Below are 25,197 nucleotides of genomic sequence, written 5' to 3' on the forward strand. Positions count from 1 at the left end.
GAGCTAAGATAAAAATAATAACTAAAAATAAAAATTCTAAAATAACTTCCTGCCACTCACTTTTGGAGACCACTTGGTAGTCTGTAGGAAGAGGACTGTCCTCTACTGGTGGAGGGCGGGTAAGGACATTTGCTTTGCATTGCTTCCATCTGGTGAATTCCACGGGTCCCCTGTTCGTGGCCTATGTGGTTGTGTACTCTTAGCATTCACGGTCTACATTATTTTCATTCATAGAAAATGTAAGGTGAGACGTTGTTTCAAGCCAGCGCATCTTTAAAAGGTAGAGATACTCTGTGCAGTCATAATGGATCAGGAAACACCGAAACATTTGCAAGTGGAAGTGACTCAAAACCGAGAGTCCATCTTTGTAATGTCATGGTCAATACGCAATAAAGGAAAAATAATTAATCTGTTACTACATGTCAAGTCTTCCAAATTTTTGCACTTCGAAGACAACTAAATTATATTTTTGTAGTTTTGATAGTGGAATATGTCTGCTGACTCTGAAGCCTTAAAGACTTTTAGAACAAAAGCGTAACAGATTTCTATAAAACAGCATGCCTTTTTACTTGAATGGTTCAGCATTTGAACACATTCTGAAGTGACTTTATTCAGAGGATCAAGTGGGGAGATTTATTATAGTCCTAGGAATATATTACGTAACTACATACAAATTTCCAGCAAAGTCAGGTGCACCTTCTGTGAGAAATAAGAGTGAAAAGTGTAGCACAGAATATAGTCAACTATGAAATTATTTAGCTGTTGGTTGTGTAGATAAATAATGCAGTCGCTATTATTTTTTAGTCCCAAACTATTTTCTACTGCATGACCAATACATTCAATTTTACCTTCTAAGTTCTACTTCTGCAAAAACTAATATGTTTCAGAGTCTGTCTAAGCTGCCCCTATCTTCAAGTTGCTCACCATCTGTTAGGGATCTATTAGCCAGGGAGACAAATTATCATAAACAAATAAGAATCGTGGTTCCTCATCCTCTCACAAATAACACTCACCAGCAAATATACATGAATGCCCCAAAATATCTAGGTAGGGTAGGGAAAGGAAGGAAGAAAGACAAAGTAGAATTGCTTTAGATGTACTATTGATTTCAAGCTCCTCACATCAGATAGATGCTTCCTTCACAATTCATTGTGTTTCTCTACTTTGGCTCCTTAACAAATGTCAGGTAAAAAAAATTCTGCAGACAGCACACAATCCAACCAGAGTACCTGAAGGGTACAAGTCTCCCAGAATTCCTACCTCAAAGCCCACATGCTAATCCAGTGCTTCCATCTCTTTGCCTATGCAAGGTGACCAAAAAAATTCTTATTTGGATCTGTTTATGAGTTCTATGGGATACCAAGCTGTGTTTGGTCATCAGAGTTTCTGAAAATAGCAGATTACTTAGTAATTACAAATAGAAAAAGGTGCCATTTACAATGGAGAAATTTGGAGGATATTATTTTAATTAGATGATCAATTTATCATCACCAATAATAGGACACACTGATATTTTATATTTTATGCCCTGATGTGATTCATTGAGTAGGACACAATCTGTCCTATATGATGTTTTTGCCAAAAAAGTCTTAACCTAAATCTAATTTGAGGAAACAGACAAACCTAAATTAAGGGACATTCATTAAAACAATGGGTATAAACTCTTCAAAAATGTCAATGTCATAAAGATTTTTTAAAAAGGTAGAGGAACTATTTGTTCCAGATTAAAGGACACTAACTACAGTGTTTGATCTTTGGTTGGATCCTGGGTCAAGGAAAAAAACACCTCAAAAGACATTGAGAATTGAAGAGAAATGGCTTTAGCAAGATGACAGATGAGGAGGCATTAGTTCCTGACCCCCTACAAAAAAAGCAATTTAACAACTACCCACCAATGAAAATAGCACCGAGAGAGCTCCAGAGTACAATTAAAACCTGTAGCAGCTCAGTGGAGTACCAAAGCCGAAGATGGCTGCATAGAAAAGCATGGGAAGCATTTTACCTGCACCACCCTATCCCCAGCCTGGCACGACCTGGTGCCAAGAGGAATCCCCTGGGTCTTGACCACCCCTACCCCCGTGGGAAGGGCCTGAGATTCAGGGACATGCCCGCCAATGGTATGGCATGGCTTACTGAGGGCTCTGTGAAACTGAACGCAGACGGGGTCCACTGACTTGGCCATCTTTTGACTAAGAGTGAACATGGACATTCCGCCAACGAGCCAAACTCTGTGCCAGAGTACTGCCGTGCACGCCACCACTAACACCGTATCTTGCTACATTTTCACCAGCCCACGGGCCGTTGCCAACAGCCTTGCCGTTTGGTCAGGAGAATGGTAACTGAGTGACTGGACTACTAAAGGACCCGTAGCTGAAGCCGGCAGCCACATGACTGGGCTGAGCCTGTGAAATCCCAATCTCGATGTTCCCAGCCATTCTTTTTCCCTTTTCCCTTTAGAGGACTGTGCTGGGGGTGGTCCGCGGTTCATGCCATCTTAGCACTCCAGACCGGGACCCTGACTGTACTCTGGAGGTGGTGCTTTCCCTGGGTGCCGCTCTTCTATGGGATCCTGTGGGGGTGCAGGATGGGAAGCAAGCAGTACCAGGGCGCAAGCCTCCCTCTACTGGCACCAGGACATCGGATCCTTCTGAGCAGGTGGGCATGTCAAGTTTGTACAGAACATGACCTCCCTTCCTGGACTGGATGACTGAACATGACCTCCCTTCCTGGACTGGACGACTGAACATGACCTCCCTTCCTGGACTGGACGACTGAGGCTGAAAGGCCGGGTTAAGCGATGAGGGCAACAGGTGCCGCAGAGGTAGTAGCCTTGGGACTGGGACACACAGCCTGGGTTACAATACCTGGACAGCTGGCACCGAAGTGATAGGCAGGAACACCTCCCACCACAGGACATGGGGAAGTGGGCGAAGACTGGGGAAACTAATCTCTCCCCCTCCTGTTCCTTTAGGATACCCAGTGGTGCCTGGATTGACTGCACGTTGGTGAATATCAGCATGGCAGTAGCAGCAGGTGGTGATTTGAAGTGTTGCTGGATCTGACACCCACATATTCAGAGCACTTCACCCCAGATGCGAATAGTCCTTGCATGGTCTATTGCCAGTCTGATGGAAATCCCAAAGGCCATCAATGGTTCTAAATGAATGACATCCTAAATGTGGATTATTTAGAATACAAACATAAAATCAGAGACAGACTTTAAATACTGGCAATGGTATGGGAAGGTCCACACATCACGCAACTTTAAGGAGCTGTTTGGAACAGCCCGTGCTTTGTCCTTTTCTCTTCTAGAACAGGATGTCCTGCAGTGCTTGTGCTCAAGGACATCAGATGCTCCTGGGCATAGAATTAGGCTGGAGTGTTTGGGGGTCTCTTAGCTGTGGTGCAACATGGGTCATGCACAGATGAGACTTCACCCTCTGCAGCTCTCCTGGGCCTCAGGGGCCGGTCTGCCCTGGACCCAGGCTTCCGTGGGTTCTTGCCATCTGCGAGGAATAATGCTTTTTGGCCTGACTTGTCTGCGTGTTCTGTCTCACCAGACTAGACCTAAGAATGTAAGTGGCAGAGGTATGACTGCTTAGGAGTTAATAAATATGTACTGGAGTGAACAAACAGATGAAAACATCTTGGTTCTCTTCTGGCCATAAAGCCTCTCTCACTAGGGACTCCAGGCCAATCAAGGGGCTGGTGGTCACGTACCTTCCCCTTTACTCTCCATCTTCTTTCGCTTTCTATCTATGAAAACAGACAAACAAAATTTCCACCACCTCTCATTCTTCTGACAAAGAGACCTCCCATCCCTGGCAATCACAGCAAGTTAAATAAATGAATTCATGTTTGGGAAACAGGTGAGCCACACAGTAATTTCTCATTTGCAGGCTGCATTCAGATAAGTCATTCCGACGCTGAAGCTTGCAGAGACGTGGACAGACTCTACCATGACAATTAAGTATATGTTCACAATATTTCAGAACTGTTTTCCGTTTTCACATTGTCATTCAATCTAAATTTTCCCTTTCAATATTTATTCCTCTTAATGTTAATGTTATATTAATTTTTTTCTCCCTTTAAAGTAAAAATCTAGACTTCTTGTAGTAGAATTCCTATTGGAACATTTAAATACCACTTTTTTCTCATCATCCTAGAGTATTTACACATATACAGACAGGTGTACGGGCCTGCGGGCCTGGCCACAGAGCACACTGGTTGTAGGTGGAGATGGCTCGGCTGAAGTTGCTCTGAAGATTATCACCTTCCGTAAAGCAACCCGGACTAAGAGCTAACCTCCTTCCACCCCATATGTAATTGCAAATCGTATTAAGGACAACATGATAAGCCCTCGGGCTACCCTATGGTACTCACTAGGTTATCTGAGAGAAGAAAGGAGGAAATGGTACATGTGCCTAGGTCACGGGGGCCGGAGAAGAAAGCTTCTTACCGTCTGGGCCAGGGTGTTCTCTGCGAGTGCACCTGACTCGGAGGGTGAGCATCTGGGTTACCAGTGGATGCTCAGCTGCCAAGGCATCGAGCGGCACTGCCAGAGAGAAGACCCTTTGGGAATCGTCATGGGCCGAACTGTGCCCCCTGCCAAATTCATATGGTGAAACTTTAACCCCCAGCACCTCAGAATGTGACCGTATTTAGACATAAGGCCTTTAAAGAGGCGATAAAGTTAAAACGAGGCCGTTAGAGTGGGCCCTAACCCAGTAGGACTGATATCCTTATAAAAAGAGATTACGGCACACAGCAAGCCACCAGGGATGCACACACACAGAGGAAAGACCCCATGAGAACACAGTGAGAAGGTGTCCATCTGCAAGACAAGGAGAGACCAACCCTGCTGGCACCTTGATCTCGAACTTTCAGCCCTAGAACCAAGAAAATAAATGTCTGTTGTCTGAGCCACCCCATCTGTGCTATTTTGTTATAGTAGCCCTAGCAAAATAATACAGGAATGGACATTATTAAGTCTCCCAGAGGACGGGCTGGAAGTGTGGCCTCCCCCCAGGTGCCCTATCCTATACCCCGCTGAGTGGGAGCAGCGCCCTGCAGGGGAGCTGGGTGTGGTGCGAGGAGTACCGAAGGAAGAGTGAGGAGCAGCTTCATCTCCTCTGCCCCAGGGAGTCCAAGGGGTCCCCTTCTGCAACCTGGCTTGCGTTACACTTTGTCCTATCAACATGGGTGCTGCAGGTGGTGTTCTACTTACACAATTTAGAGTTGGGGAGCTAACTCATTGTTCCAAGAAGCTCTGATTTCCTATTCACAACGAATCCGTGAAACATTCGCTTTCCAGATTTATGCAGGGAACAAACTTTCCACATTTGGGGAGATAGCAGTGAGTCGGAAGCAAGCTGTTTCACAGCTTGGAGCACTGACACCGCTCTGCTGACTGATACTCTAGTTCTCAAACTTAAAGAACATTGTAGATGGTGGCAGGAACTTTCCTCTCTGTGACTACTGGGAGAAATAAAAAGCATGTGTGCACAGGTGTGTAGGTTGCCTGCCTTACCTTTGGGTAAACCACTTTTTTTTTGGTAAAAGACCTGTGAAATTCTTCTGTGAATTTGTAGCAGACAGCTTTACACAGCAGTTCACTGTTCATTTGATTTCTCCCTCTCAACAGCTATAAAGGTGCTTCTCGGCACCAGTGCGTTTGTTTGTTGATTCATTCGACAAAAACTTATTGCTAGACTCAGAAACAAATCATGGGACACAATCCCTGCCCTTGGGGAAGTCAAGGTCTGGCGTGGCGGTCGCAGGTGAGTACTGAGCGGTCCCTTTGCGCCTGGTGATGCTACCGTAGGGGTGGGTGCAGTGTGGTGAGGGCACAGAGGAGGGAGGGTCAGGGAAGGCTGCAGAGAGGTGATCCCATGGCGGACTTTTCCAAGGGAGGACAGCATTAGACACGCTGTCTGCGCATGCAGAGGAGTCGGGGTATGAAGGGGCTGTGTGTCTGGATCCTCGCGTGAAAGAATGGAGCGTCAGGGGACCAGACAGAGGGGTCAGTTGGTGAAGGGTCACATATACTCTGGTAAAGACTCTGTACTTGATCCTCTGGGCCATGGGGAGCCAGAGAGGAGTTTTGAATTGAGAGACTGAATATACAAATAGACAACGGCCAGCCCGTATGCGAAAATAGATTGACACTCAATCTGCCCAGGAAGCACTGTGCCCAGGAAACCAACCGTTATCTACAGCAACTCCTGTAAACCACTGGCCCCAAATGGCCCAGGACTTGATTAGGAACTGGCAGCTTCCCTCGTTTTTGTTCCTTCTTCCAACTTGGGACCAACCAGAGAATGCCAGATATAGCCCTGACCACTCCCATAGGACACCTCTCCTGTTCCATACAGTTAGCTGCCTCAGCTCCCCGCCGACAGCCTCCACTCAGGCACACCTGAAGCTGTCCCTTTGCCCCGCTAGGAACCTTTCCCACTCCTCTGCCTGCCTTTGGGTCTCTGCCAAACGCAAATGACAGCTGCTGACTCCCTTGCTGGAGCAAGCTCTGAATAAATGGCCTTTGCTTCCTCTCACTCCATCAGTCTTTGTTTACTTCTACAGAATCTAGGAAGACAACTCAGACAGTATGCGGAGAACAGGCCAGAGGTGGAAGGGATGGCTGGCAGCTGTGACTGTTTCCACCCTGGGCAGGGTGCCTGTGCTGAATTACATTCACTGCCTTTTGCTTGTTTGACTCGGCTCTCCTTGGCAGGCGCACAGAGGAGGCAGGGCCGGTGACTTGGGGATGGAAGATAAGACCCAAGGACAATCCTCTCAGGGAGAGAAGGATTCTCCAGGTCGCAGCTAAGGAGAGATGCTCCCGGGTGGGCGCTGGGCTGAAGAAGCACTGGAGCAGCAATATCTGATACTGAGTTTCAATTTGTTCCCTGTTCTGCTCTAATTTCCCTTTTTTAGTCCTAAGCCTTCAGCAAGGGCTACTCTACAAGATGATCTGCATCGGCTATACTGTGTGGAGTGGAGGGAGGTTCCTGCTCCACCTGGGGAGCTGATGTGGGCCACCCCTGCCTTGTGGAGAAGACTGGACAGCCCCTCAGTACTTGGACACCCCAGAACCCCAGAGGACATGACGACACTCAGGATCTGCGTACAATTGGCTAATTCTTTTTCTTTAGTTGCTTCAGTCATATGATCTTGATACGCATCAGGAAACATCAAGTGTTAATTACTTTTATATAGTCAGTGATTTTGACTATTTCTGGTAATCTCTTGTATTTGCATCAACTGACATATAGTGAAAATGTGAAGTTTTTTTCTTTTTTGCATTTTAGGAAATCTGTTATCTGAACAGCTTGAGGAGTACAGCAATGAATTTTTACCCACATATTGTGACATTTTCCTTAATGACCTGTCGGATGCTTTTTAATTATTTCAAAATTTTAGGTCTTTTTGTGGGCAGCACTCTAGAAATAAAGCGACTTGGAGGACCCTAAAGATCAGCACTCGTTACTTTATGTTTTTGTGTTACTTATCCTGGGTGCTATAACCAGCCAGGTGAGGGAGCTGGGTGCCGGCATGGAAGAGGACAACACGGCAGGTTTCTCACGTCCAGACTGTCTGTTCATCTCCCGGAATAGCCTGAGAAGCTCTGCACCCTGGGGAGGAAACTCCGCTTGAGTTGTCATAGATTTCACTGTGTGATACTGCCTGAAACAGTGGCCAACACAGGCACTCAACAAATACACGTCAATTAGACGGAAGCTCACAGCTACCCTTGTGGTCTGCTGCGGCTTCTCCCTCCCCAGTCCTTCCATAAAAAACAAGGTAGTTAGGGCCAGGCGCGGTGGCTCACGTCTGTAATCCTATCACTCTGGGAGGCCGAGGCGGTTGGATTGTTTGAGTTCGGGAGTTCGAGATCAGCCTAAACATGAGTGAGACGCCCCCGCCACCTGTCTCTAAAAATATATATAGAAAAAATTAGCCGGGCATGGTGGCACATGCCTGTAGTCCTAGCTACTCGGGAGGCTGAGGCAGGAGGATCTCTTGAGCCCAGGAGTTTGAGGTTGCTGTGAGCTAGGTTGACTCCACGGCACTCTAGCCTGGGCAACAGACTGAGACTCTGTCTCAAAAAAAAAAAAAACAAAAAACAAACCAAGGCAGTTCTGGAGCCCCCCAAACCTAGCAAGAGCAGAGGATGTTTGTGACTGACCTGACTCAGTTGGGGGCTGCCCAGACTGGAATAAACCTGGTCTAAGCATCCTGTTTGTGGAAGAGTAGCTGAAGGTGGCCCTAATCCCTAGCCCATGGGGGTCCTGCCTGGACGTTAGGGACAGATTTTGTGCATAGTATTTGTAGCAAGGCCGTCAGCACTAGAGGCTGGGTGACAGCAAGTGGGAAGGAACACGCTTGCTGCTCCCCAGTAGTTCCAATGCTTGTCACTTTTTTACTGTTGGGTTTTCTTTTTGTTCCAGGGAAGAAAATAACATTTTACGTGGCATACAGTTGCACTTTTGGAAATATCCCCTATTGGGTCAGATAATTGAGATCTATAGGAGGAGTGGGTACCTGAGCAGCACATGTTGATAAGGGATCAGCATGCTTGCAAGAGTGCCTGCAAACGGCTTTTTAAAAAGTCAACATTCACATTTTATTTCCCTAGACCAGACACTCCTGGGTATCTGCAGGGAGTATTTTCAGAATAATACTAAGATGTTATTTGCCTTTTTCACTGAGTTGACATTTGATGTAAAAGCAATGGAGGTAAAATTGGAGCCTTGGCACAAATCCAGGCAATGGCGCAGCAGTAAACACTGTTAATTTTATTAAGTCTTCACCCTTGCATGTCTGTCTTTTTACCATGCTGTGTGATAAAGTGGGAATTGTGCATAAAGTACTTCTGGTTGCTTTGAGAAAGATAATTGTATTTCTCGAAAGAGGAAAAGCATTTGTGAGATGTTGAAGCTCTCAGCTGAACTATGTTTTTCGGGAACATTATTTTTATTTGAAAGAGTGATTGATAAACTGGGCTTTTTCAGGGCTGGGTGTCTGGCAGACATATTCTCACCAACTGAAGTAAGTGAGCATGCCACTCCAAGAAAAACAAGTCACAGTATTGTTGCTAATGATAAAATATGAGTTTCAAATAAAAATGACAATTTTGGAAAACTTGTATCCACCTCCATGAACTGAATGGTTTGCCAATACTTAAGGACTTTCTGTTAAGATCAATGACAATATTAACAAGAGTGATTGAGAAAATTCAATGAATCAGTATTTTTCAAATTACCAATGATTTATGTTACAAAATTTTTCATGGGCTACAGATCCATGCAAAATGCAAGGTAGGCCCATGGATTTTCAGGTAGCAGGGTACAAGAAGTTCATTGACAGGTTTCATATTCCTCCCAATTGTTTCCTATTAAATCAGATATTAAAGAGATGTGTAAAAATGTCAAACAATGTCATTCTTCTCACTGTATTATGTTTTATTTTGGAAAGTATACTTAATTTTTATAAAAACATTATTTATGTTAACATGTAATGGCTTTATTAATTTAAAATACATTAACAAATATTTAAAAATTTTCTCCTCAGTTGTAATTTCAAATATTGTTTACATATCAGTAGAAATAACTCCTGTAAACAAAAGCTCTTGGAGTTCTTCAATACTTTTTAAGAGTATGAAAGTTTCCTGAGACCATAAAGTTTATGAACCAATGACTTAGACTACAACAATATTGGCAAAAATTGTCAATCATCAAATTTACATTGATTTCATGTTGTTTCAGGTGAGGTACTGTCTCTCTTTTTTAATAACAAAGCCGATCATATTTTCTCCATCTTTTTTAAAATTGACAAAAAATAAATACATTCATGATGTATATGACATGATGTTTTGCAATATGTATTCCTTGTGGAATGGCTAAATTAAGCTCATTAACATAGGCGTCAAGTGAGATATTGTCTTATGGTGTGTTTGTTCCTTGGTAAGGTACGTAACATACTTGTTTTCACCGCTTGGAAGAAAGATGAGTTAACCTGTAAGTACGGAGGTCTCTTTTATCCTCCCAGGCTGAGTTGGAAGGGTGGAGGTTCTTCGGAGACCAGTGAAAGCCCCGCGTGTCTAGGGGGCGCTGTGCAATCTGTGAGCGCGCTGGGGAGGGCGGCGCCCAGCCCTCGACTGTCAGCTCCCAGGGCATGCTGGGAGGGTTCTCCCCTCACTCCAGGTGAAGACCGGGGACCGCCATCTGGTGTTAGGGCTGTTGGTGCTGTGCGGCGGCAGTCGGGATATTAACCCTGAAAGATCAGTTTTCTGATCAGAAGTGGTCTCCCCAGCCTGAGACTGGTGAGTCACTTTGTTTCATTTTGTTTGCTTTAAGCAGGCAGCTGCCCCACCACGGCGGCAGTAACGGAACTTGAGCACGTTCTCAACCGCCCTCGCTCGGCCCGTCAGCCCCGGTCAGCGCTGTGCCCTTCCACTCCGGGTTCTTGCCCTCGAAATCTTGGGAGACAGGGCGCCGAGAGGGTGAAATTAGCGTCCTGTGTCCTAGGTGGTCAGGGAAATAATAAATTGAGATGATAAATTCATGTGTAATTTATCTATTGCTTAAAAATATCCAAGTAGCTTGTACTGTAACTGTTTGGTGGATGCTAATACAGTCCGTGCGGGGTGTGTGTGGGTGTGTACAAAATTCAACAAACACTTATATTTTCACTCATATTTCAGAACAAACAACCTTTAACATTTGTTATATTTGCTTCCAGGATTGTCTCAGGATTTTCTTCGTGCTTTTTTTTTTTTTTTTAAAGAAATAAATCCTTAGAGATAAAGCAAACAAAGCAAAAGTCACCTTTAACCATTACCTCCAGCTCATTCCTCTCGCCCCTGACCCCAGCAACTGCTATTACATAGGTGTTGTGAATGATTTTAGTCCTTCATTAGGTCTAGAATTTTATATGTATCTATAGATCTATAAGCGAGATATTATATTGTAGGTATGTTTTTTTAAAAAAAGTTTACATAAATGGTTGAATAGGATACCTATATCTATCTTTTTCACGCTGTTCTTAGGTTTTTGAGATCTATCATCATCATCTTATTTATTGAAAGAATCACTCTTTTTAATGTCTCTACAGTATTTCATTGTATGATTATCATGGGTTTTATTTGGCTGTTTCTCTGTTGGTGGGTATTAGGTTTTCCCATTTCTCACTGTTATAAACAGCACTGAAATGCACATCTTTTTTCATATCTTCTTGTATACATGTATGAGTTTTTAAAAGCCATAACTTAGGCCGAGTGCAGCAGCTCACGCCTGTAATCCCAGAAATCTGGGAGGCCGAGGTGGGAGTATCCCTTAAGGCCAAGAGTTCAAGACCAGCCTGGGTAACATGGCAAGATTCTGTCTCTACAACAACAAAAAGATGTAATCTAGAAGTACGTGGTTTGCTTTTCAAATTTATTTTACTATTTTAGTGCACAAATATTTGTTAGTTTTAATGGTCAGATTAATTAGTATTTTCCTTTATAGCTTGTATTTTTTGCACCTTTTTGAAGAACTCTTTCCCAGCCCTGGATATAAAAATGTCATTAATATTTTCTTTTAAACATTTAAAGTTTTGCTGTTCATATTCGGACCTTTGGCTTACCTGGCGTGTATTCTGTGAGTAGTGTATGGTAAAGATCTGTAACATAGTAAAGTACCTGTCATTTTAGAATCCTAGAGAACACTTCATTGTAAGAGTTACGATTAATAATAGTATAAAGTTTAATAATTAGTATCAAGTAGCCACAGTATTTTTTATTTCAGTGGTGCAAGATGCGTAGGTTTCCAGATACAATCTTGTTGTCTAATACCAGTCCAGGTGGGAAGTCAATTCTGTCACCATGACATGCAATGGTGATAAGCTTTCCCTTTAATGAAAGATTCTTGCCCAATGTCACATCTCCTGAAACTGTGAGGTGATCCAATTCAAGCATATCTTGTATAACTTAGAATCTTCTTAGTTAATCTGGAAGCTTTGTAAAAGAAGTGCCTAATTTAACCAACCATACTGCAGGGAATTCCTTTTCACTCATCATCGAAGATCCTGCAGTAAGGCTGTAGAGGTTTGACATCACAAGCAAGAGGCCTGATGTGGTTTCGACAGGCAGAAAATGGCTCCTTGGAACATTATTACCTAGAGAATTCTCAGAACTTTTAATGGCAGCCCCTCCTGCAGCATCTAATTGAGTTACATTCAGTCCTCCATCCACGGTCTTTGGCCTCACAGTGATTTTCCTTGTCAATGGCAGTCTGCTCCTGCAGTCTTTTAATTGCTGCAGGAGAAATCCGCAGGTGGCTGTTAACTATTTTGAACTTTGATACAGACTTGAACTCATCAATGTGTGTTTTTGGTACTTGAGCAATTCCCACCAAGTTTGTCTTCATATTGAGTGAGTATCCCATCCTTTACATCTGGTGTGTGTTTTGTTTGCAATTTCCGTGACAAATTCACAGCATTTTCCACTCGGTGGGTTCATTAGATGATTAAGAATATAAAGATCCACTGTGGTACCCGGGTTATCTATATTAGGCACAAAAATATACCTTTACCTTCTCCTGTAAGGGTATCAAGCAAACCAGAATTGTATTAATAGAAACTGGCATAGATATTGCCATGACCTGGAGAGTCCCAAGCTACTACATTTTCCCTGAGTAAGATACACCCTTTGCTACAGTAATTAAGGATGCTTTATTAATCCTTGGCTACCTGCTCTGATTAAAAGTGTAGATTTTTACACAATGATTGTAATTCTGGAGTATTTTTTTGGTATCTTCATCCATGTTAACAGAGTTCATTAAAACAAGAGGTACATCTGTATCGCAGGTTTTGTTCAAATGCTCTATTTTGCTCAAGATTCAGATCCAAAAAGGTATTCTCGTTCCTCACACCAATAAGATCTTTAGGGCCTTTGTAGCCCGTGCTGGTTCCCAGACCACCACTGAGTTTCACCACCACTAGCTTGTTCAACACAGAAGATGTATTATCAGGCAAGCCTCTGGCCTTTATCTTTTTATAGGATTGAATCAAATTTTCTGGAGATCCCTGGATTTTTCCCCAATCCACAGAAGTCTCCTTTTCTTGCAAAAATCTATGAAATAGCTTCTGAAATCCATCAAGATCTTTTTTAGTGTGCCCATTTTCTAGTTCCGTCTCCACAGATAATTCCAGCTCTTGTTGAATGTCTTCTTGGAACTGAGAAGCACCATCTTGAGACATTGCTTTGCTAAGATCTTCCTCCTCTTTCTTTAGTAGCTGGGAAATTGGCAGCACTTATGGCACCCCAGGAAGAGGACTTGCAGGCTGAGAGGCACCCTTCCTTCTCCCTCTTTTTCCTCACACTTGCACACCGTGAGCCCCTTGCAGCAGTCACAGCCCAGCTGCTGACCCCCTCTGCTCACACATCTGCTGGCTCCTGACACCCAAAACCCCAACATTTTCCCTAAACACCTGTCCTCCCCCTCGATTTGGAGCAGCCTCGATTCCTAATTTGCTGAATGCTTTTATCATGTAAGGGTGTTGAATTTCATCAAATGCTTTTCTGTATCAGTTGAGATGATCTCATGGTTTTTCCCCTTCATTTTGTTAATATGATGATTCTTTTTATTAATTTTGATTAATTTCAGTAAATTTTGATTGATTTTCATACATGGAAGCAAACTTGTATTCCATAAATAAATCTCACTTGGTCGTGATGTATAATTTTTTTAAACATGATTTTCATCCATTATTCAGTTTGCTAATATATCGTTGAGGATTTTTTCATCAGTGTTCATAAGGGATATTGGTCTGTACTTTTCTTGTGGGGTTTTTGTCTGGCTTTGGTACCAGGGTAGTGTTGGCCTCATAGAATGAGTTAGGAAGTGTTTTCTCCTCTTCAATTTTTAAGGAAAGTTTTAGAAGAGTTGGTATTAGTCTTCTTTCATGTTTGGTAGAATTCACTAGTGAAGATAAACCTATAAGGTGATAAATATGCCAATGATCACCCTGCTTTGATCATCACACAATGTATATATGTATCAAAATATCCCAACCTACCCCACAGATATACAAAACTATTATGTGCCATTTAAAAAAACAAAACAAAACAAAAGAATTCATCAGTGAAGGCATCAGGTCCAGGGCTTTTCTTTGTTGGGAGACCTTTTATTAGTGATTCAATCTCCTAAGTATAGGTCTACTCAGATTTTCTATTTCTTGTGATTTAGTCTTGGCAGGTTTTGTGTTTTTAGGAATTTGTATCATTTAGACCACCCAATTTGTTGGCACAAAATTTTTCATGTGCTCTCATACTGTAATTGTTTTTATTTCTGTAGAATTGGTAGTAATGACCCTACTTTCATTTCTGATTTTAGTTATTAGGTTTGTGCAGAAATAATTGCTATTTTAGACTCTTGAATTTTAAATCATTATAACTAGGCTCAAACACATCTTTACTAATCAAAATAGGAACCGTTAAAATCAACACACTTTTGCCAATGAAAAATAAGTTTGTTTATTCCTGTAGCATAAAAATCCCTGCTTTGGGATTTAATGAACTCTTGGCAAGCATTTTCTGCATCCTGCTGGTTGTGGAAGCGTTTTCCCTGCAAAAAGTTGTCAAGATGCATGAAGAAGTGGTAGTCGGTTGGCAAGAGGTCAGGTGAACATGGTGGATGAGGCAAAATTTCATAGCCCAATTCATTCAACTTTTGAAGTATTGGTTGTGTGACGTGTGGTGGGGTGTTGTCATGGAGAAGAATTGGGCCCTTTCTGTTGACTGATGCCAGCTGCAGGTGTTGGCAGTTTTTGGTGCATCTCATTGATTTGCTGAGCAGACTTCTCAGATGTAATGATTTTGCTGGGATTCAGAAAGCTGCAGTGGATCAGACCGGCAACAGACCACTGAACAGTGACCATGACCTTTTTTTGGTGCAAATTTGGCTTTGGGAAGTGCTTTGGAGCTGCTTCTCAGTCCAACCACTGAGCTGGTTGTCACTGGTTGTCATATAAAATTCACTTTTCATCGCATGTCACAATCTGATGGAGAAATGGTTCGTTGTTGTTGCGTACAAGAAGAGAAGGCGACACTTCAAAGTGATGATTTTTTTGATTTTCAGTCAGCTCATGAGGCACCCACTCATCAAGCTTTCTCACCTTTCCGATTTGCTTCAAATGTGGAATGACCGTAGAATGGTTGACCCTGAGTTCTTCGGCAACTTCTCATGTGGTTGTAAGAGGATCAGCTGCAATGATTGCTCTCAATTGGTCCTTGTCAACTTCTGATGGCCGGCTGCTAAGCTCTCATCTTCAAGGCTCTCGTCTCCTTTGCAAAATGTCTTGAACCACCACTGCACTGTACGTTCGTTAGCAGTTCCTGGGCCAAATGCATTGTTGGTGTTGTTGTCTCCACTGCTTTACGACCCATTTTGAACTTGAATAAGAAAATTGCTCTCATTTGCTTTTTGTTTAACATCACCTGGTCAAATCACAGATCCTGGGGGAGGGAGTGGGCAGGAGAGGAGCTGGTGGCTGGGAGAGCAGCCTGCCTCCAGGGGACCTGCCACAGCTGCCGGTGTGAGCCTGCCTTTGCTTGCATTTTTGTGTGATGCCCTTGTGCCCTCTTGCTGCAGGACCTACTCATTTCTCCATGGAGGGCCAGAAGGTGCAGGAAAGGATGAGCTGCCAACAAGTTCTGCGTGGCTCAGAAGAGCCAGAAGCCCGCGTCATTTACATCAATGATCCCCTTAAGAACATTTTCTGCAGAAACTCCATCAGGTGAGAAAAGTGTATGTACCTCGGGGAGATGGGTGGGCGAAGAAGACAGGGCCTTCCCCTGTAAAAAGGGTACCTTGTATGGATACATTGTGTGAGTCTGTGCTTCAGGATGCAGTAGTTTTCTCAAACCTCCAGAAACTTTAAATCCTCATGCTCACTTAGCGGGGATTTGTCTTCTTGACTTTAAGGCCCCTCTCTGTGAATGGCCTCTGCTCTCGCTTGTTCCTGGCCACAGCTGTCACCACGCAGCCCACTGCCGATTAGCTCCCTTTAGCAACACCTACGAATAGGAGCGAAAGTGCTTCCCAAGGGAACCTCACAGATCTGCTGGGCTCCCCACCCCCAGACCATACTGGGGGATTGAGCATTAGGCTTCTGAAGAGTTGTTTCCTGTGGAATCCGCTGAGCTGAGTCCTTACTTCAGAGGTAGAGTGAGATGAAAGCTTGAAAGAAAACTATTAATACTTTTTGAGTGCCTACTTTTCTTTTTCCAACCAGGCACAAAGACCAGGGTTTGGATGCACTAGCTCTGCAGTCTTTAAGCTTTTTATTATGAACTAATCATATAGCTTAAAAAAATGCATCATTCACATGACAAGAAAAGGGAGGCATTCGTGGAGGCCAACAAATGAAGGCAAAGCAGAAATCCGAGGGGGTGGGGATATTAAATGGGTGGCTTCTTGGGGGACTCTGCACAGCGCAGGTGACCGGGAGTTCCGGTTGTAAGGCTCAGCTGTGGCAGAGCAGTGATGCCCCTAGCCACACAGCGTGGAATGGGAGTTGGCGACCCGCCCTTGTAAACCCAGGACTCTGGGGGTCTACATCCCAAGTGGAGGGAGAAAAAAACTGAAACTCTGCCTTGCAAAAGGGATATAGTGAGGAAACTTAAGGACTCTTAAACTTGGTTCTGAGTTTAGGCAAAAAAAATATTGATAATAATTAATATACACTGACCATTTTTCTGTGGTTGATATTGATATCTGTGTGATCCAGAAAAACTCAAGCTTAAAATACAGTTTTAGATGATGCCGGATTGCAAGCATCCCTGGGCACGTGGCAGGAGCAAAGGCAGACAGTGTCTGGGGGATGCTAAGGCCCTAACGGTCTCTCAGAGATGAAGTTTGAGCAAACCTGAGCTAAAAAACTGCCAACGCATGAGAAAACAAGATGTCGTTAGTGAGAGGCAGCAGAAAGAATGAAAAAAATAAATCATAGCAAGCAGAATCAGACTTTTAAAAGACTTTAGGTAGAAGAATTATCAGGTAGAGAATATAAAATAAGAGTGTTTTCTACTGCACATGATTGTGTAGTATGTTTAAAGGAATAAAAGAGGATATCGAAAATATGAATGAAGACCAAAAGACTATTTTTTTAAAAGACCCCAGTAGATTTGGAACAGGAACATATAGAGCCCAGAAATCAAAATTGGTAAACTGTTAAAAAATCTCAGTGCATGGGGTAAAAAGAGGGTGGGATGAGACACAACCAAAGGCAGACTTCATGTACTATAAAATAGGTACGAGAAAATCCTCCTGACACAACATAGAAAGGTGAAGAATTGGAAAATATTAAGGAGTGGTTCAGAAACACGAATGACAGATTTAGCAGCTCTTGTCTGTATCGAACAAAGTATCAAAATGAGAGAATAGAGCGAATGGGACAGACATTATTCAAAGAAACAATGGCCAAAGTTTTTCCAGAACAAAGGGGAGATGTGAATCTTAAAATTCAGGGACCGTAATAAATCTCAAGCATGGTAAGGAGAAAGAAATCCATGCCTAATTACACAATATACAGAACAAGTGAGGGCCAGTCAACGTGTATGTTAAATATTAATTTGTCTTAATTGCTTTTCTTTCAGATTAAAATATACAAATACTAAATAGAATTTTTAGTATTTTTCCCAGTGAATTATTTGGAGTATCCCATTTTTGTCACAACTACTCTAGCTCTTTTTGTACTATTTTTCCTAAACCGTGAGAGACATGATTAACTCATTTTATAGTAGATGAAACCAAAGCAGGAAAAAGTGTATGATTTTCCCTTGGTCACCTGGCCACTAAGAGTCAGAGTCAGAATAAAACCCAGCCTCTTTGATTGCAAACTCCATTTTCTTTCCACATTAGTACCCAATATCTCTAGTTACAGATGCTAGTAGATTCTTAAGTATAACAATAAATTTTAGGTACAGTCAGGGAAATTTAGGTCCAGGAGGGATCTCAGATTATCCAGAACAGAATAAACAAGAAGTAGAGGTGTTGAGAGGTAGAGGGCTCCAATCCAGGTTCCAGAGTTAGTGGAGTGAACCAGGTCCCTGGACAGAGTTAGTCTCGTGCCCTTTCTTTTTGAAATTTATTTAGGGAATTTACCAATATCTTCTTTCTAAGATGTAAATACTTTTGCATAGGCTAAATATGTATGAAAGGCTAGTTTTAAAATTATCCATCTAATTTATTCTGAAGTACTCACTGATGAAATCACATGATATGTGGGGTTTGTTTCAAATAATGCAGGGCTGTGGTAGAGAAGTGGGCAGTCTGGACAGAACAAAGCTGGCCGCAAGCTGATAGCTGTTGAAGCTGGGATAAGTGTGGAGGTTCATTATCTTTCCAGTCTTTCCATCTCTGTATCTATGAGAAAGTTTCCACAATAAAAAATACTTAAAAGTTGGCTGATCAATAAATATTTAAAAAAAATCCACATGTCATAGGGACGTTGTCAATATTATAGTCAAGTGTGAAACATGAACTGCCTTGCTCTCTTTGACAAGTCTTAAAATAGCTCTTCATTCTAAAAGTATATTTGCAGAGTTATATCATAACTTCTATGGAATTTCATCTTATTTTGTTTAACGTTGTCTCATACTAATATTTGGTTTCACCGAAATAAAATTTTAAGACAAATTAAGAATAATTGGAGCCAGTAGGCTTTGGAGAGAAGCCGAACTCCTCACTGGAAGCAAATACCTCTTCTTCCAATGAGGAAAAACGTGCTTTGATGGGGAGGTTTTATTTCGACAGTAGTTCTGCCCTGATGCGGTATTCTGTGTTCTTTTATGAGATGGTCAGTCAGGTGTTGCTCTATGAATTAATATCACACGTGTTTGGGGACAGGATTTGTCTTAGGAGTTTTTCAGAGCTTTGCCCTGAAGGAATATGTGAACGTGTTGGTTTGCATTTCGAATGCTGTTACACTCGGAAGGGTGTCTCTGAAAGGCAGTAGCGGCTGTATCCCACGAGGCGCCACGTTTCTCAGACCTAAAGGTTTGGATTTGCTTTGTAAAGCAAAAGTGAATCTGTTAAAAACTATAGGCTGAGAGCTGACAATGGAGTGCCCTCCGGAACAAACAGCTTCCCAAATGGCTAAAAGCAAAGCTTTTGTTTAAACCACTCTAGACTACCTGTCTCCATTCACAATAACCTAATAAACATGGAGCCTACATATCTCTGTTTAATCCCTCTGTTTAAATGATAAACTTACCTTAGAATTTAGAAATTAACCTTTGAAAGACTTTGTAACTGTTTGCTCACGTAAATAGAATTAGTTAAAGAATCTGTAGAAGCCTTCTGTAAAAGCCTTTTAAAAATCTGTTAACCTGAGAGGAACTACCTGCTGTTATGTAAATCTGTTACCCCTGGCAATTATTCACTATTTCCTATAAGTTACCATGTAAGACCTCATTCGGGGCTTTTTGAGACCCATGGAGAGGTCTAAGCCCCCTGAGCTACCGCTTTGCCTATAATCTTTATAAACTTATAAAACTATATCTTTGTCTCAGTGTATTCTTTTATTTCTTCCATTTTCCATTTTTCTCTATTATTTTCTTATCCCTTGCAACTCTACCAAAGGGACCTGGTTTTTTGCAGGGAACGCTGGCCACGTTCCCGGCAGTCAGGTACCACCACAAGAGGAAATACAAGAGGCTCAGGCAAAAAAGCTTATCGTATTCACAAGTCTTAGAGAGGGGTCACCACGTACCATGCAGGGTCACCAGGGAAGTGCCAGGTTTTTGGTCAGGAGGTGGAAGACAGGAGCAGGAAGAGAGCTTAGGCCACAGTCTTTCTTGGGGTTTCCGTGGGAAAGGCAGGGCAGGGCAGGGTGCACAGTTTAGGACTGACTAGTTTAAGTAAGTCTGGTACTCTTTGCACACTAGAGATATTAACTCCTTTTTCATGTGTGCTACAAATATTTTTTCCCCAGTTGGTTATTCGTATTTCTTTCCTAACAGAACTTTTATATTTTTATGCAGTCAAATTTCACTCATTGCCATTGTGACTTCTGGTTTCCTTGCAGAGTTTAAAATGGAATTCTCTATTCCAAGATTACACATAGTTATTCATGTTTTAGTCTAATATTTGAATGCTTTATTTTAAAAATTTTATTAATTTGTTTATAACAGCTTTATTGAGGTAAAATTCACATATTATTTAATTTGCTCAATTTAAATGGTACAATTTGATGGTTTTTAATATATTGTCAGAGTTGTACAACCATAACCACAACCAATTTTAGAACATTTTCATCACGCCACAAAAACTCCATACCCATTAATGTTGCTCCCCGGTCCCCCAACACCAACCCCCAACGGCCCTAGGCAATCTTTTTTGTTTTTACTTGAAATTTTTCAACCGAGTGGAATTTATTTTGCTGTAAGGAATGAGGTAGACACCAGCTGAATTTATGTTCCGATTGGTTGACCACTCATTTCACCCCAGTTGGTTTGTAATGTCTTTCTTGTGTTATATAAATTCCCATCTGTCACTTCGGTGTATTTGAAGACTTAATGAGGGTCTACTGACGTGTCTTTTTTTTCACACTGGAAGTGCAGTAATTGGTAGTCTGATTTTTTATTTTTTATCCAAGTTCCTAAAAAAAAAAAAAAATCTGATACTTAAGTAGCTTTTATTTTCTTTTTGTTTATATTTCAGTTACTTATTATAGTTCAGTTTAATTTATTGCGGTCAGAGAAATATGGATTATTTCTATTGTTTGAAAATTTGTGTTTTTTAAATCCGGTTAATTGTTATAACTGTTCCAAACTTGAAAAATGTATATGCTTCTCTATTAAGGGTCCAGAGTTTGATATCTCACAATAATATGCACACGTCTCTCACAACTGATACATGTGTAAGATCTCAACTCTAGTAACCACATTTTCAGTATCTTTTTATCTGGGCAAGGACTGAGAGAATTATGTCAATATTCTTCACTATCACATGTCTGTCAATGCCTTCTGTTATGTTTCCTGCAGCTGTAAAACATCTGTAGTCCAGTGTCATGTTAATTGAGGCATAATGGTTCGTAGAACTTGTATCTCCGCTGTGGGTCGTCCTCTTAATCTTTATGAAGTGGTCCTCTTTCTCTGCTTAGTGCTTTTTAGTTTGAATTCAACTTTGCCTTATATTCTTAATATTCCAAACTCTTCCCACTTGATTTTCCCTCTCTTTCTAATTTGCCTCTTAAACATTTGGGTAACTTTTTATTTAGAATTTTTCTCAGACATTTTGTAGGAATATTTCTTTTAAGTTGGGTTTTGTGTTTTGACTCATTTAGGTTTTTTTTTTTAGCCACTTATATTTATTATCTATAATGTATGTTCGGCCAAGATTCTGTCATTTTGTGTTCTGTCTCCCTCTCTTTTAAAACAGCTTTCATGCTTTCTCGTTGTTTTAGTGGTACGATGAGCAGAATTGTTGAGAGTGAGCCAGGAGCTCACTCCAAGTGTCTAAGCGGTACCCACGCCTGTGGAAACCCCCTCTGCCACCCCACCCCTTCAGGCTGGAGGGGCTACACCCAAAGCCCCTCTCTGAGGTGCCTGGTGCTGGGCAGCTGGCTTTCCCACGTGACCCATGGGAACAGACGACACCCGAGCCCCTACTCCTGGGCCTGGCTTTCTGCCTATTCCCTTACTGGCAAGATTGCGCCCACCCTTTCCTCTCAGAACGGGAGCGACAGTGGGCAGGGGCCCCTCAGACCCACCACCTGACCTGCAGCAGCGCCGGGCTCTGGCTTGGGTCAAGGACCCGGGCCTTCTCTTAATGATCCTCATGATTTACCCCAATACAGCTTGTTTACTCTCTGTACGTCTGCCTAAGCCCTGCGACGTTGTAGAGCGCATCCCAAACCCTGTTCTGTACTGTCGCCCCATCCTCCCACTTCTCTAGGCTAATTTGGAACACATGCAGTTTTGATTTTAGTCTTTCTGATTTTTAAACCAGAAACTTATTAAGCAAAGCAGATCGATTAGAAAAAAAGAAACGTACTCAAGGAGATTGTCTCCTAGACATTCGGGTGCAGATGGATTTAAGACAACTTTTTGTTAGATTTGTTCCAGGTGGGAACCCGAAATGTATGTATAGGACAGAATGTGGTTAATGCAAAACTTAGGCTTGTAAAACAACAGCTACAGGAGTCTGGGGAGTCCCCGGACTTTGTAGATCTAACCGACAGCCGCAGCCAGCATTCTTCCCCCTCCCTCCCTGATAGAGACGAAGGCTGTCCCTCCCCAGCTCTCCTGATAAGGAGGATGCCAGAGCAGAAGGATGGATGCGACTGGGGCAAAGGGGTCGTGGGAGTTGGTCGTTTGAAGAAGAATTTACTACAAACAGCTGTTCTGTCCACCGTCCTCTGCTGCACGTAGCAGGAAGCAATTCTTCACCTGCCAGTTTGGCCCAGGAACAAAGAACTGAACAGGGCAGGTCGGCTTTCCCTGGTTATAAAAACCCTCACTAAACCCCCTTCTGTGCTGACTCTTTTCAGACTCAGCCCACCTGCACCCGGGTGAATAAACCAGCCGTGTTGCTCCCACGTAGCCTGTGTGTTAAATGTGTCCTTTGGGTCATTCACTCTTTCACTGTTAATGATAAAAAAACCCGTGAAAGGGAGAAAGGAGAAGAATCAAAGTCTGTTGTTACTCCTGAAACCGAAGACAGAGGTTCACTAGGAGTTTTATCGTAAGCAGGACAAGCCCTTAGGAAGTGTGGGACGAGTCTTGCTTGTCACCTGAGCATACACGTGTACCTAACTTTTTATCGTGTGTATCACTGTCTTCTCCATCAGGTTGTAAGCCCGGAAAGGCAGGGAGCTTTGTGTTTTCTCTGGTATGTTTCAAGCACCCAGAATCGTGCCTGGCACACAGTGACAACTCAAGAAATATTTGCTGAGTGAATAAATGAGCAAATAATCTCAATCATTAGTGAAATCAAAGGGAGGGTTCCTCTTCATCTTTCCCTTTGGACGTGCTCAGACGACACGCCTCTCTCCTTGTCTGCTATGCTCATAGCACTTAGTTCCTGAAATGGGGAGAATTATTCTTCTTTTGTTCTGGAATTGTTTTCTGTTAACAGTGAGTGCTTTATAAAAGGGCAAAATATCTTTTAGCAAAGGATTAGTGTTTTATAACCAGGTTTTATTTTTAATCCCTGTTTCATGTTTTCCGTTACTGGTTTTGGTGTTCAGAGTATCGCCTAACAACGGTATTTCTCTTTTCACCCGCAGCACAACCAAGTACAGCTTGTTGTCATTCCTCCCGCGATTTTTGTGTCTGCAGTTTACCAAACCTGCCAATGCTTTCTTTTTGGTCATTGCTATATTGGAGGTAATATTTTTGAACATGTTATTAGATTGAGATTCTTAGTCTAAAAAACACTTGTTAAAAGCTCATTTAGCTGAAATAAGAGTTTGATGCAGAAAACAGATTTGAATACTGTAAGAACAGAACTCTCTTCTCACAATATTTAAATCATTAAGTGAGACATTGAAGCTCTATTTTGGGCATGAAAAACCTGTGGCTGCATAACAGATGAATTGGCCCACAGTTCATCCTAACTGAGACCTTTAATGAGATATTATTGGAGAAACTTTGGTCATCCATGCCACCTCCATAACAGAATAATTTTATTATGTTTTGAAAGGAATAATTTAATTTAAAGGAAATCCAAATACTAGTCTAAAATAGCATCCTTTCAAAACAGTTAAATTCAAGGCTTTCCATAGTCTGGTTTATCCCTGTTTATTCAACTTCATTTCTAGCATGAATCCCACGATCCAACCAGGTAAGTCTTCTCCCAATTCCCCAGTTTTCTTCATATTTCCAGACCTTGGCACACACTATCACCTAAACCTAGAAGGCACTTATGTGGCTATATCCTGCCCATTCTCTTAAAAGCCCGGCTCAAAGCCATCCTACTCCAAACTTCACCAAATGCCGCAGTCCACACTAATTTCTCCCTTCTACTGCAAACGTCTCCAACAGTGATTTGTGCTAACATGTAATAACTGGTTTTATTTCTCCCAGCAAGCCATGAATTCTTTGAGAGCAGAAATAGTGTCTTAGAAACTGCTAGGCTTTGGGATAAGAACTGAATAAACTTGTTGAATTGACCTTAAACAGAAGAATTGGCTTCAGTAAACATTTATAGAGGACACATGGCATGTGTCAAAACCATTTAAGGATGAATGAAGGGCTAGACTTGGCGCCCGCCCCTGTAGGGCTCAGAGTCTAATACATGAGTATTTTAAGGCATCGAGTGTTTATAAAGCGCTGGAGGAACAGGGCCTGCTTCTGACTTGGGGTAAGTGGTTCAGGAAAAGCTACTGGAAAGAGGTGACATTTGGGCCAAACATCAGAGGAGGAGGAACATAACAGTCGGTGCCAAGGCCGGCCTGGGGCACAGGGGACAGCGTGGACGCTGGAAACAGCGCCGCCTTTCTGAGGAGGATCAGGAGCCGTGGGGATGGGGAAAGGTAGCATTTCCACTGCCGGCCCTTTTATATATTTCGAATTGTGAAGCACATAAATGTGTTACCTACATTTTCATCTGGTATGTGGAGTGTTCCCGAAACAGTAGAAATTTGGTTTGGGGCGCAGAGGGTAGAGTACGAAAGAAGCTAAAGGCATCAGCCGAGGCCGGGTTAAAAGGAGGGTGGTGTGTCGCCCCCAGAAGCTCGACTTCGTCACCGCCGGCGAGCGGGCGGAGGCAGTCGCGAGGGGCACGGCGGCGCGGACGGCTCTGGTTAGTCTCAGATGAGGAAAAGGCAGGGAGGCGCCGCGCGGAGGAGAGGAGGGGAGAGAAACAAGGGATGTCTCCAAGGCGGAGTCCTAAAATGCCCTCGTTTCCTCCCTCCATCACTCAGATTCCCTTTACAGTTGTTAGAAGAACTGTCAGGAGCTTCAGATCGACTCTCTTTTGCTGCATTGTGCACAGAAATAGTAATAACAAGCAGAGACGACGAGGCAGCACGGAGGGCGCACACGGGCCACATCTGGAAACAGGCCTGAGAACTGCCCCAGCGTTGCTGTGCCCGTTGCTGCGCCCGTGTCGGTCGCTTTCCTTCCCGTCTTGCACGCAGAGGCAGCAGCGGGCCCCAGCCTTTCTAGCACCAGGGACTGGTTTCACGTAAGACGGTTTTCCCACA

At 42.8% G+C, this 25,197-nt stretch overlaps 1 protein-coding gene across 1 annotated transcript in view; it reads left to right on the forward strand.

The window, feature by feature from the left end:
- Positions 1-25,197, forward strand: part of LOC105814781 (phospholipid-transporting ATPase IB-like) — a 122,364-nt gene that overhangs the window by 1,546 nt on the left and 95,621 nt on the right. Inside the window, exons 2-3 of the mRNA XM_012649871.1 lie at positions 15,636-15,780; positions 23,278-23,377. Of these exons, the coding sequence (XP_012505325.1) occupies positions 15,636-15,780; positions 23,278-23,377 (245 nt within the window). The remainder of the gene's footprint in view (positions 1-15,635; positions 15,781-23,277; positions 23,378-25,197) is intronic.

Source organism: Propithecus coquereli, unplaced genomic scaffold (assembly GCF_000956105.1).
Source record: "Propithecus coquereli isolate 6110/MARCELLA unplaced genomic scaffold, Pcoq_1.0 Scaffold306, whole genome shotgun sequence".
Lineage (NCBI taxonomy): Eukaryota > Metazoa > Chordata > Mammalia > Primates > Indriidae > Propithecus > Propithecus coquereli.